Raw genomic sequence first — 13,316 nt, 5'->3', positions numbered from 1 at the left:
ACAGAGCCAATCACAAGCCAGGAGACTCTGCACTCCACCCAGCATGACGTGGTACCCTTACACGTCGATAGCAGTGGTTAGCTGGCCTGATCAGGTGACCTTGGAATAGACTAGCCACTGCCCGCGCTGCTCGCATCATTCTCTGTCTGGATGCCGTTAGGGAGAGAGCTGCTGCTGCTGCAGGGATAGCGTTAGGGTGTTATATTAGCTTACTGTTAGGCAGGAGTGAGTCTACAAGAACCCAACAGCCTTTGTTAGGGCTAGAATAGCGTTATATATATTTTTTGTTTTGTTTGCTTGTGGTTGGGCTTGCTGGCACTAGTAGTGCAGCTAGTACCATATTGTGATGAATTTGCAGGGAGACTTGCGAACGGTATATTTAGCTCTTAGTGACACACATATCCATCTCAAACACCTTAGTGGGACAATTTATTAGGGGTTTGATTGAATTAGGCAGAGTCTGCTGATTTATTTTTTTTTCAAAACTTAAAGTGACTAAAAATCCAGTTGTGTGCTGTCAGTGTAGGTTAGAAACTAGGCATACAAGAACCCAACCGGCTTTCTTAGGGCTACAATAGCGTTATATATATATTTTGTTGATTTGCTTGTGGCTGGGCTTGCTGGCACTAGTAGTGCAGCTAGTACCATATTGTGACGAATTTGCAGGGAGACTTGCGAACATTATATTTAGCTCTTAGTGACACACATATCCATCTCAAACACCTAAGTGGGACAATTTATTAGGGGTTTGATTGAATTAGGCACAGTCTGACAATTTTTTTTTTTTTTTCAAAACTTAAAGTGACTTAAAAGAACCCAACCGGCTTTCTTAGGGCTACAATAGCGTTATATATACAGTATATTTTGTTTATTTGCTTGTGGCTGGCCTTGCTGGCACTAGTAGTGCAGCTAGTACCATATTGTGACGAATTTGCAGACTTGCGAACGTTCTATTTAGCTCTTAGTGACAGACATATCCATCTCAAACACCTAAGTGGGACAATTTATTAGGGGTTTGATTGAATTAGGCACAGTCTGCTTTTTCTTTTTTTTTTTTACTTGTATTTTTTTTTATAACTCAAAGTCATCAGGCACAGCACAAAATCCAGTTGTGTGCTGTCAGTGTAGGCTAGAAACTAGCCATACGAGAACCCAACAGGCCTTCTTAGGGCTACAATAGCGTTATATATTTTATTTTTGGTTGATTTGCTTGTGGCTGGCCTTGCTGGCACTAGTAGTGCAGCTAGTACCATATTGTGACGAATTTGCAGGGAGACTTGCGAACGTTCTGTTTAGCTCTTAGTGACACACACATCCATCTCAAACACCTAAGTGGGACAATTTATTAGGGGTTTGATTGAATTAGGCACAGTCTGCTTTTTCTTTTTTTTTTTACTTGTATTTTTTTTTATAACTCAAACTCATCAGGCACAGCACAAAATCCAGTTGTGTGCGGTCAGTGTAGGCAAGAAACTAGCCATACGAGAACCCAACAGGCCTTCCCAGAGTCACAAACCACTTGTCCAGTTGCTGCTGAGCTCTTTTCCGATTGCCCAGGTTTTCCACTGGTCGCAGTCTGTGGGTGATGATGACATTATTGACGTAGTGGAAGAAGTGTGTAAAGAGGTGTCGGACGATGAGGAGACACGGTTGTCAGACAGCGTTGAAGTTGTTGTCAGGGCAGGAAGTCCGAGGGGGGAGCAGACTGAGGGATCGGAGGATGATGAGGTGACAGACCCAAGTGGTTGATTGGCCGGGTGAACACAGTGATTCTGAGACGGAGGCGAGTCCTCGACGAGAACAGGTTGGAAGAGGCAGTGGTGGGGCCAGACGGAGAGGCAGGGCCAGAGCTGGTGCATCAGCGCCAAATGTTTCACGTAGTGAAGCTCCCGTGGCGAGGGCTAGATTTTCGGAAGTCTGGAGGTTCTTTAAAGAAACACCGGATGACCGACGGACTGTAGAGTGCAACCTGTGCCACACCAGGATCAGCAGGGGTTTCACCACTACCAGCTTAACCACCACCAGTATGCGCAGGCATATGAATGCTAAACACCCCACTCAATGAAACCAAGGCCGTTCACCTCTGGCCGGGCACACCACTGCTCCTTCCCCTGTGTCATCTGCTGCCTCTGCTAGTCAGCCCCCTGCCCAGGACCCCGGCCCAAACACCTCCCGTGTGAAAACCACACCTTCGCCTCCACGATCCTCCACAGCATCCACCAATGTCTCCATGCGCAGCGTTCAGCTCTCCATACCCCAGACGCTGGCGCGCAAGAGGAAGTACAGTGCAACCCACACGCCCAAGCCCTCAACGTCCACATCTCCAAACTACTTAGCCTGGAGATGCTGCCCTATAGGCTGGTAGAGACCGAGGCCTTTCGCAACCAACGCCATTTCTGACAAGGTCCACCTGACCATGGACACGTGGACGAGTGCTGCCGGGCAGGGCCACTATATATCTCTGACGGCACATTGGGTTAACTTGGTGGAGACTGGGACCGAGTCTGACCCTGGGGCTGCTCATATACTGCCGACGCCGAGGATTACGGGGCCTACCTCGGTCCAGGTCTCTCAGGCCTACTATGCCTCCTCCTCCTCCCAACCCCTTCTCCACCTCCTCCTCCGAATTACCATCCGTGGGCATGGCGCCATCAGTCGGTAGCTCTAGGCACAGCAGCAGTGCCGTCGCTAAGCGACAGCAGGCGGTGCTGAAACTGCTGAGCCTAGGCGATAAAAGGCACACCGCCCAAGAGCTATTACAGGGCACCACGGCGCAGACTGATCTGTGGCTGGCACCGCTGAATCTGAAGCCAGGCATGGTTGTGTGTGACAACGGCCGTAACCTGGTGGCGGCTCTGCAACTCGGCAGACTGACACATGTGCCATGCCTGTCTCATGTGTTAAATCTCATAGTTCAGCGGTTCCTCAAGACATACCCCAATCTGTCTGATTTGCTCACGAAGGTGCACCGCATCTGTGCGCATTTCAGGAAGTCCAGCACAGATGCTGCCACTCTCAGGGCAGCGCAGCGCCGCCTCCAACTGCCCGCTCACCGACTGTTGTGCGACGTGCCCACGAGGTGGAATTCAACATTAACCATGTTATCCAGAGTTTACCAGCAGCGCAGAGCGATTGTAGACTACCAGATGTCAACTTCCACCAGAACTGGTAGTCAGGTCAGTCAGCTTCCTCAAGTCTACAATGAGGAGTGGACGTGGATGTCTGATATCTGTCAGGTGCTGAGTAACTTTGAGGAGTCAACACAGATGCTCAGTGGCAATGCCGCCATCATCAGCCTCATCATCCCGTCGCTTGGCCTGTTGAAAAACTCTCTGGTCAGCATGAAGTCAGAAGCTTTGCGCTCGTCACAAGAGACGGGGGAAGAAGATTCCCTTGTTGATAGCCAAAGCACCCTCAGGTCTGTTTCTCAGCGCATATCGGAGGAGGTGGAGGAGGATGAGGAGGAAGAGGAGGAGAATGTTGGCGAGACAGAAGAGGGGAGCATTGCTCAGTCCTTCACTGTTCAGCGTGTATGGGCAGAAGAAGAGGAGTTGGAGGAGGAGGAAATGGACAGTCAGGCCAGTGAGGGGAGTGAATTCTTGCGAGTTGGGACTCGCATATGGCAGATTTCATGCTAGGCTGCCTATCCCGTGACCCTCGCGTTCAAAGAATTTATTCCAGCACCGATTACTGGGTATTCACTCTCCTGGACCCACGGTACAAGCAAAATCTTTCCACTCTCATCCCTGGAGAGGAAAGGAGTGTGAGAATGCATGAATACCAGCAGGCCCTGGTGCACAAGCTGAAACAGTATTTCTCTTCTGACAGCGCTAGCAGCAGAGGGCGTACTTCTGCGGGACAAGTAGCGAGGGAGAGTAGGCGAGCAGGTAGCTTGTCCAGCACTGGCAGGGGTACGCTTTACAAGGCCTTTGCCAGTTTTATGTCACCCCAGCAAGACACTGTCACCTGTCCCCAGTCTCGGCAGAGTAGGGCTGATCTTTACAGAAAGATGGTGAGGGAGTACGTAGCTGACCATACCATCGTCCTAAATGATCACACAGCTCCCTACAACTACTGGGTTTCAAAGCTGGACATGTGGCATGAACTGGCGCTGTATGCCTTGGAGGTTCTTGCCTGCCCTGCCGCTAGCGTGTTGTCTGAGCGGGTTTTCAGTGCAGCTGGTGGCATCATCACCGATAAGCGTACACGCCTGTCGACTGACAGGCTGACGCTTATCAAGATGAGTAAAGCCTGGATTTCTCAGGATTTCCATTCTCCACCAGGTGAAAGAAGCTCAACCTGAATAATGTATGCACTCCTCCTCATTTTCCTCCTTCTCCTCTTCTTTGTACACTAAAGCAGAGGAAACTGGCTATTTTTTGCCAGGGCCAACTGGCTCTAGCTATAGTACTCTATGTATTTAATTTTTCTGGAGGGCCACCTACCCGGTCCTCTGTTTTAAACAATTTTTGGGAGTGCCACATATAGGCACTCAATCTATTTAATTTTTCTGGAGAACCACCTACCTGCTCCTCTGGTTTGAAAACTTTTTTGGACTGCCACATACAGGCACTATCCAAATTTAATTGTCTCCAAAGCAGCCTCCACACGTCGGCTTTTTAGCTGCCTCCACACGTTGTCTCCATTGCTACCTCCACACATCATCTCCATAGCTGCCTCCCAAAGTCGTCCATATAGATGCCTCCATACATCGTCCCCTTAGCAAACGAGCTGTGTCAGGTAGAATTTTCGGTTGTTTTCATGGCTTCCACAGCAAACTTGTTAACTTTGTCGCCACCCTGCTGTGTTATCCACAAAATATACTGGCAAACATTTATCATTTACCGATATTATTTCAGCGCTTCTTGCGCATCTGTTTACATTCCCCTCACCCGCCATAACCAAGCCAATTACTTATAAGAACAGTACTACACTTGATCTTATACAAAAGGTTGGTAGAAGTGCTGTTTGCAGCCCCCACCTGCTTTGAAAAATATAATTTTTACAAAGTAAACGCTTCTGGCCCCAGGCCCATTTTGGGTGGACAGGGGCTTGGACAGGCGAAAGTTCGCCAGGCAGCGGACCGCCAGCTCCATCCCAAGATTAGGCAGCCTCAGAGGCATCCATGCATACTACCCCTGCTGTTTCCTGTCCATTTCGCCTCCACGATCCTCCACAGCGTCCACCAATGTCTCCATGTGCAGCTTTCAACTGTCTATACCCCAGACGCTGGAGCGCTAGAGGATATACAGCACATCATCCCCTTATCAAACGAGCTGTGTCAGGCAGAATTTTCGGGTGTTTCACCAGATACATAATGGAACTCGGCCCAACTGTCGCCACCATGCTGGAGATCTGAAGTTGCAATCATAGCAGCACAATATGGATGCCCCATACTGTCACTCTTAATCATGGAACCATTTCCGAAAAAAACAATTAAAAATAGAACCGCTATGCTATTCCATTATTCCTAGATGAAATATTCAAACGACTCCGCCTGCTTTGAAAATTATAATTTTTTCAAAGTAAACGCTTCTGGCCCCCAGGCCCATTTTGGGTGGGGAGGAGCTGAGAGACAGGGGCTTGGACAGGCGAAAGTTCGCCTGGCAGCGGACCGCCAGCTCCATCCCAAGATTAGGCAGCCTCAGAGGCATCCATGCTTACTGCCCCTGCTGTTTCCTGTCCATTTCGCCTCCACGATCCTCCACAGCGTCCATCAATGTCTCCATGCGCAACTTTCAACTGTCTATACCCCAGACGCTGGAGCGCGAGAGGATATACAGCACATCATCCACTTATCAAACGAGCTGTGTCAGGCAGAATTTTCAGGTGTTTCACCAGATACACAATGGAACTCGGCGCATCTGTCGCCGCCATGCTGGAGACCTGAAGTTTCAATCATAGCAGCGCAATATGGATGCCCCTGTCACTCTTAATCATGGAAGTCGTCTCCATGGCTGCCTCCACATGTCGTCCCCTTGTCGCCATGCCACTCTCTAGCCTGCCGCTGCCTCTGCATGCCGTCTTCTATAGTGTCAGGGTCAATTATTGGATGTTTTAGATGCTATCTAGCCTCATTCGGTCACTCTGTCATGGCCATGCTGTTGCCCATAATTTTGGCATAATGGTGCGATTAAGCACCCTCAGAGGCATCCATGCATGCTGCCCCTGCTGTTTCCTGTCCATTTCCGTGGTGTTTCCATCATTTTCTGAGGTTTCCAGGTGTTTGGCCAAGCTTCCCTGTGCAGAGCCTTGGTCCCCTTGAAAAATGCTCGAGTCTCCCATTGACTTCAATGGGGTTCGTTATTTGTCTCGAATAAGTTTGTCTCGAATAATGAGCACCCGAGCATTTTAGTGCTCACTCATCTCTACTTTCTATATCGAGCAAGGCGCAAGAAACTAATTTCAAAATCCTATCTGCATGGAATTGGTCTAGACTACACGCTACCTAACTTACCCTGCTGAATGTTGGAGATGTTGACAGCCTCCTTCCACTATGCACAACATATGGTGGGATTATCCCATGCTTCAGCCATTTTAGAACAAGGTTATCTGATTAAACAAGACTATGACACTATCTCGCTAATGAACCAGCAAGCCTTCTACTCTTATTACTACTCCTACCTCGAACTACAAAACGCTCGCTAATGGGATAGATCTTGATTAGCTCCACTAATTCCTCGATTGTGGAAGACCACTTGAATCCTCTTTACCACAGACCTCTTTAGAGAACTTCTCTTCTCCAAGACATGGAGGAACTCACTGTGGATATTCATAGTATCATCAAAAGAACTTAGGTCATAAGGTCATTTACTAAGGGCCCGATTCGCATTTTCCCGATGTGTTACCCAAATATTTCCGATTTGCGCCGATTTTCCCTGAATTGCCCCGGGATTTTGGCGCACGCGATCGGATTTTGGCGCAAAATTTATTCTGGACCTTCTGGGTCCCGTTGCATGATTTGCTAATCCTGTCTAATAATCAGAAACTGTCTAATACTCAGAATTGGTATACTAACTGTATACTAAGGTTATAACAGTGAATAATAATGAATGGTAAAATTGGCGCTTCTTTCATTTTAGGTTTGTGTGATTGATATGCTATAATACAAGGCGGATTTACCAACCCCTCCTTGCAGGATTGAAATGGTTATACATTGGATTCAATATTTGTGAATGCATTTGTTAAAGTTGGCAGCCATAGCTGAAAAACGAGTTCAGCTTTTATTTCCTGTATCTGTTGTATTATCATGTCTTTGAGTGTTATATGTTTACTTTGTATTGCTGATTAGTTCCATTTCTTGGTGTGGCCACATATGATTTATATTAAGTGGCTTTGACATTATGTAAATGTTGGTTTGTGTACAGTATCTTCTACAATGTATCCATGACAACCTTGATTGATAGGTAAATATTACTGTTGGCCTTTGTAGGAAAATCTTCTGCCACTATGAAATCTGCAGTCAAATCTGCAGGCGGCATGTTATACAGCAGTAAGAACAGAGCAGACTGTACACAGTTTCATAACAGCAGGCAGCATGGTAGGCTGGGTTCACACCTTTGCTTTTGCTCTAAATTGTAAGGACGCGTAGGGAATTCCCGGCGTGTTCTTACAACATATGGCACAGACATGTCCTGCTATATGCTTAGTAGTGCATACAAAACAGTCAAATGCGACACAAATATGGCATGGACATTTCTTAAATACCTGTGCAAGCAGTTAGCAAAGTGCAAAATCCGCAAGAAAACTGGAGCACAACCCTTTGTAAATGTGCCCCATTATGCCTCTCAGCAGGAGGGAGCAGCATAGCAGCATAGCTTTTTTTAAGTGTAGACTCTGCACACCATGTCGACAGGAAAAACAGAAATGTAGAGATTTTTCCTAATTTATTAAACAAGAAAAACTGAAATGTCACATGGTCATATTTAGATCCTTTGCTGTGACACTTATATTTAACTCACCTGCTGTCTATTTCCTTCTAATCCTCCTTGAGATAGTTCTACTCCTTCATTGGTGTCCGTCTGTGTTTAATTAAATTGATTGGGCTTGATTAGGAACAGCAAACACCTGTCTGTATGTCACCTCACAGCTCACAGTGCATGTCAAAGCACATGAGAATCATGTGGTCTAAGGAACTGCCCAGGAAGCCCAGAGACAAAACTGTGGCAAGGTTACAAAATAATTTCTGCAGCACTGAAAGGACATCTACCACCAGGATCAAGAACTGTAAACTAAGCACACTGACAAATTGGTGTGTGCCCCCTCTGGCATGAACTACTTGTCAGGCTCGCCCCGGGCAGCGGCTGCTAAGACCTCGTGCTGTCTAGAAGTTGTTTTCTGAACTGCTGGGACTTGTGGTACCTCTGCATGGTGCCTGCTATTGTGCTTGGTTATTCTGCACCATGAGGGGTTAATTCCCAGAAGTTGTCCAGCTCCTATCATGTTCTGGAGGTGGGGTTCTGGCTGCATAAATTGCAGCCTCACTAGTCACCTGTGCCAGTGTTTGAAATCCCTTCATCACTCGCTCAGCATTAGGTTTGACTTGCTCTGTGTCTGAATTGTTGTGACCTCGGCTAGTTTGTTGAAATTGACTCGTTGCTTACTGATTTTGTTCTTGACGTTCTCTCTCTTTGTGATTCCGGCTAGTTAACCTTTCTTTTGTGTTTCTTCAAGTAGTCGCCCCACGGTTTAATGTGGGGGGGGGGGGGTTTAGGAAGGGACAGAGGTTGGGGCAAGCTCAGGGCACACTATCCCCTGTCTTCTGTGTTATCCAACCCTAACACTGGTCTTCACTAAGCTTCCTATACCGTTGTTTGTAAGAAAAAAAAGGCTTAAACATTTATGCAAATGAGCCTGTAGGTTCACATACAGCCCTATGGATTAGCTTAGGGAGGAAGGAGGTCAAGGAGGGCAAGGATACGGCTATTCTGGGAAGATGCCCAGTCCTCATGTACACAAATTTGAATTTTGGTTTCCCATTCCCTTCTATGGGCCTGTGCATAGGCAGCTATAAACTCGGCAGGAATAGAACCTGCTCTATCTATCTATCTAAAAAAAGGAAAGTCCACAGCAGCACAATGTCCAAAGTTCCCCTACAAGGGGGGGGGGGGATTTGCAGAGGCCTCAGAGTTCGGGGTGGGAACCCATGTATGCATAAAATCCCAAAAAATGAAGCAACACTCCAAATCCAAGCAGGTAAAAGTGAAGAAGAGTTTATTCCAAAACTGGCAACGTTTTGGTGTGTTACCACCTTTCTCAAGCTTGAAAAAAGTGGTAACACACTGAAACGTCGCTTGGATTTGGAGTGCTGCTTCATTTTTTGGATTTTATCTATCTATCTATCTATCTTTCTATCTATCTAATGAGTGGAGCTAACTCTCCCATAACACAAAGTACGCAAATAATGGTGACTCATACTTATTCAGTAGGAAATCGCATAAGCTTTGCTTGTGAATAAGGAGAGTAAATTTTGTGGACATGGTCAGACTACATTGATTCCCTAATGAAATGACCCTAAATATTAAATTTCTAGTCTTCTGTCTAAAATCCATTGGGACTGTCCTCTGAGCTATGAGTGACCACTCTAAGAATAATCATGGATTCACTAATTTGCATTCTGATAAAATCCCAAACACCTAAACCCTAGTAACCTCCAATTAGGTTGTCTTCTGCTGTTTCTATGGTGTTCAGTATTAGGTTAGAGCCTGGGCTCACCGGAGGATGCGGTACTCTGGTGGGCCAGTCCGGCACTGCCCCACAGTCGGATTGGTGTAGTGTATTGGTTGTCCTTTAGCACAGAAGTAACCTCTCTCATAGTACAGAATGAGAAGTAGGTTGACTAACTAAGAATTGTAAAATGTAAAGTTAGATTAGATGCATCTTTAAGCGTTGGACAATTTGATTATCCTGAACAGTTTAAGACTGTCTAGTCTAGCTTTGCAGAATATGGGCAGCACCCTAGTTACATACAAGATAAATTATATCCATTTTATTCTTCAGTTTATATGTATGTAAGCTAGAACAGGTATATTTTGAAAGTGTAACTATAGATAAAAATTATTTCGGTCTTGGTCGCAATTGAATTATGTAAATTTTGGGTTATCATAAAAGCAAAGATTAACAATAAATCTTCATTGCAGACACCTTTGATAACTCTTACAGTACAGTAACTCTTACATAACAGTACAGTAAATTACCAGCATCCAGAGAGCATAATCACAGGTCACAGGTGACAGAGAGGTCTGTCTATAACTAGTTGTTGGTTGTCCTTAAAGTGAACATGTAACCCGTAATGTCGTTTTTAGCTGGTGATTGTTTCCAATAGTCAATGCTATGCTGATTTAAAAAAAATGCCTGTGTCATCACTCTGAATTGTTTCAGTATTTTATAAAACTTTATTTCACATTACCTGGCTCCTTGCCAGCAGTGTGTGGTGAGTCCTGGGATCGAGAGGGGGGGGGGATTGGCAGCTGTAGCACATATGTCTCCTCTTGCATTCTTCTTCTATACTGTAACTTATACCTCTTGTGGTGTATTCACACATAGAAGATTTGATGCTTAAGCTTATGCCACTCTGAAGGCAGCAGAAATCTTTGCCCAGGTATGGAATGGATGTTCTTTGTAGTAATCTCAGCAACAAATTTGCTAAAAATCTAAACACTAAAAAGGAGAACTATAACCAAAAAAAGCATTTAATCCATCGTCATAAACAATCCATATTAAAATATTTTTCTGCTGCCATGTCCTCACGTCACCCTTCTTCAGTTACACTATTGCCCAGTAGATGGGGATATAGAATAGAACCAAATGCATTGCAAAATCTCTCCTGATGCAATGATGTACTTGGACAGTTCCCAGCAGAACTTTCATTCAGCTTCAGTGACACGATCAAAGAGTAGGAGTAAGCCACAACATTATGTAAATCCGTCCGTACGGGAATGTCCCAACAATTGTCCTACGCCATTGGGCAGCATGCTTATCTAAGCACCATCATTTTGTATGTCTCCAGCCAATGAAGCTCATGTGACCCAACCATCCCATTTATCTTTTCCAGCGGTGATACAGGCTGTGTGACAGGAGGACTCTCTCCACCCATCAATTTCTATAGTGAGGTTGGACTGTGACCTTGCCTTGGAAATGCGGCTTGACAGAGGATCTTTGAGAACACACCTTGCTAACCTCCCACTATCTACCTCCGCACTATATCAATGTGAGGAGTCCTAGGGTAGTCACATCTTCACTGCACCTCAAAGACGCTACACTTCAGGCTGTGACCAAAATCCACAAGAGATCCTTATTTATTACATCTGCTTCTCCGTATGATGGCACCATGTATGAAGTATCTTCTGAACTGCAAGAGGTTTCTTATTCTCGTTGCAACGCCACTGCTATTGTTACCACTACCGCTTGTTATCCGTACAAAGGTGAGTAATTATAATGTCTAATATGTATTATTTTTTATGTATTATAAGTATATATAAAAGCTTACTTGTATATAAGAGATGGGGGGGGGGAGCCTTTAGGGTAAGACTGTAGCACAGAATCCTAAAGCTGCTGCACTACATTGCACTTGACGATAGTGAAAGTGGTAATAGCGTACGCCTCAAGTGTCATGACCATGAGTCTCAAGAAATTTGCCATACTGGATTTATGTATGAACACATTGACATTAAAGGAAATCTACCTAAATCAACCATGATATACCAGGAGCACGTACTCATAGATCAAGGCACCATGACTGTGGTAATCTTCTTATACTTGTTATCCATGGCCTCCTTCCTTCTAAAAATCAATGTTTAAAATGATGCTAATTAGTCAGAAGGGCTCTGGGGGTCATTGCCAGAGCCCCTCCATGCTTTAGCTTCACAGGCTGTTACACTGTGCAGAAGCCCCCCTCCCCCTTCTACTGTGTGAGCGGACCCTAGCCCTTCTGTGATCTGGCTTTACAGACTATATCACACTTTGCAGGGGGAATAGTGAGACAGAATAACAGGATGTAAAGCGAGATTGCAGAGGGGCTCAGGTAGCATAAGCATAATTTAAATAATGAAAGTTGATTTTAAGAAGGAAGGAGGCCATGGGTAACAAGTTAACCACAGTCACAGTGCCTGGATAAGTGCCCCTAGTTTATCATGCTTGATTTTGCTGGTAGATTTCCTTCAAAGGGAACCTATCATCAGAAAGAGCCTAATAAACTACCACCAGTGTGTTGTCTAGCAGCTTTACACCTTAAAGATAATGTTTCTATTACAGGCCAGCATAGTTCCATCACCCAGAAAATCAAATGTAAATGGATTGTATGAAGTCAGGGAGGCAGAGAGTTTCAGTGAAGTCAAGCTCTCCCGCCTCTGAACACCTCCTCCCGTGACATACATCATGCCCCAGACTTCAGGAGATCTGATTAGTGATGTCTCTGGGTGCTGGAGCATCAATTCCAGTAAAGGCGGCTTTCTGAGACAGAGAAAGCTTGACTTCAATATTAAAATCTCCACCTCCTTGACTTTATACAACAAATTAACACTCACTTCAAAGTTGATTTTCTGAAAGAAACATGATCTGGAACGTGTTTAGCTGCTTGACAACATACTGGTAGTGGTTTATTAGGTATATTTCTGCTGACAGATTCCCTTTAAGTGTGAAATGAGTCACAGCTATTTTGGGTACAAACTGCTATGTAGCTGTTGGCTCATGATTGTCATTACAGCTGAATCTTTGTTTCGTATAGAATATTTGCCAATGTTACTATTGTTGTCTGAATGTCTTATTTTGAGATTTCATATATGTGTTCTATACATATCATATACATAAGGGATGACTAGCAGATGGTGTAGCTTTGTCTGTGCTAGTGAACCAACATCCACTAATGTCTACTGTCCAGCACTATTCATGAGTCCTTATATAGGTGATTGCTCTGATATGTTGTTAGTAGGTCTATAGTAGTGGCTTTCAGTAATGAATTTTTACTGCTTTTACCAAAAATCAGACTCTGAAGTCCCAATTAAGCAATACTCTTACTAAACTTTGCTAATGAATGTGGCTTATATTTCAGATGTATTCTTACACTTACGTTGATCAACTATATAAGAATGAATATCAGAATGGCAGGGGTACAACATTTGGTACCCCCTCTGACCAGCTGCTTCAAGCAGTCACAGTGCTGCAATGTGTGACATTGCTTTGCAGGCCTGTAATGTCACATCCATTGGTCACATGACTGATTTACAACTCAATCTCAAACAAATTAATGGGCTTGGTTCGTGGTTGACTGTGAAACAACACTTATCCAAATACTGTGATCTCTTTAAGCAGCTGATCCA

The 13,316-nt window shown here is 45.0% G+C and overlaps 1 protein-coding gene across 3 annotated transcripts in view; it reads left to right on the top strand.

Moving 5' to 3' along the window:
• Positions 1-13,316, top strand: part of SLC13A5 (solute carrier family 13 member 5) — a 75,440-nt gene that overhangs the window by 17,128 nt on the left and 44,996 nt on the right. For 2 of the 3 annotated variants that reach the window (XM_072138223.1, XM_072138221.1), the window contains exon 2: positions 11,054-11,423. In XM_072138223.1, coding sequence (XP_071994324.1) covers positions 11,319-11,423 — 105 coding nt within the window. In that variant the 5' untranslated portion in view covers positions 11,054-11,318. Of the gene's footprint in view, positions 1-10,921; positions 11,424-13,316 lie in introns of those variants that run through there. The other variant, XM_072138222.1, reaches the window with a different exon arrangement.

Source organism: Engystomops pustulosus, chromosome 2, assembly GCF_040894005.1.
Source record: "Engystomops pustulosus chromosome 2, aEngPut4.maternal, whole genome shotgun sequence".
NCBI classification, from domain to species: Eukaryota; Metazoa; Chordata; class Amphibia; order Anura; family Leptodactylidae; genus Engystomops; species Engystomops pustulosus.
This window is presented reverse-complemented; position numbering and strand designations above follow the sequence as displayed.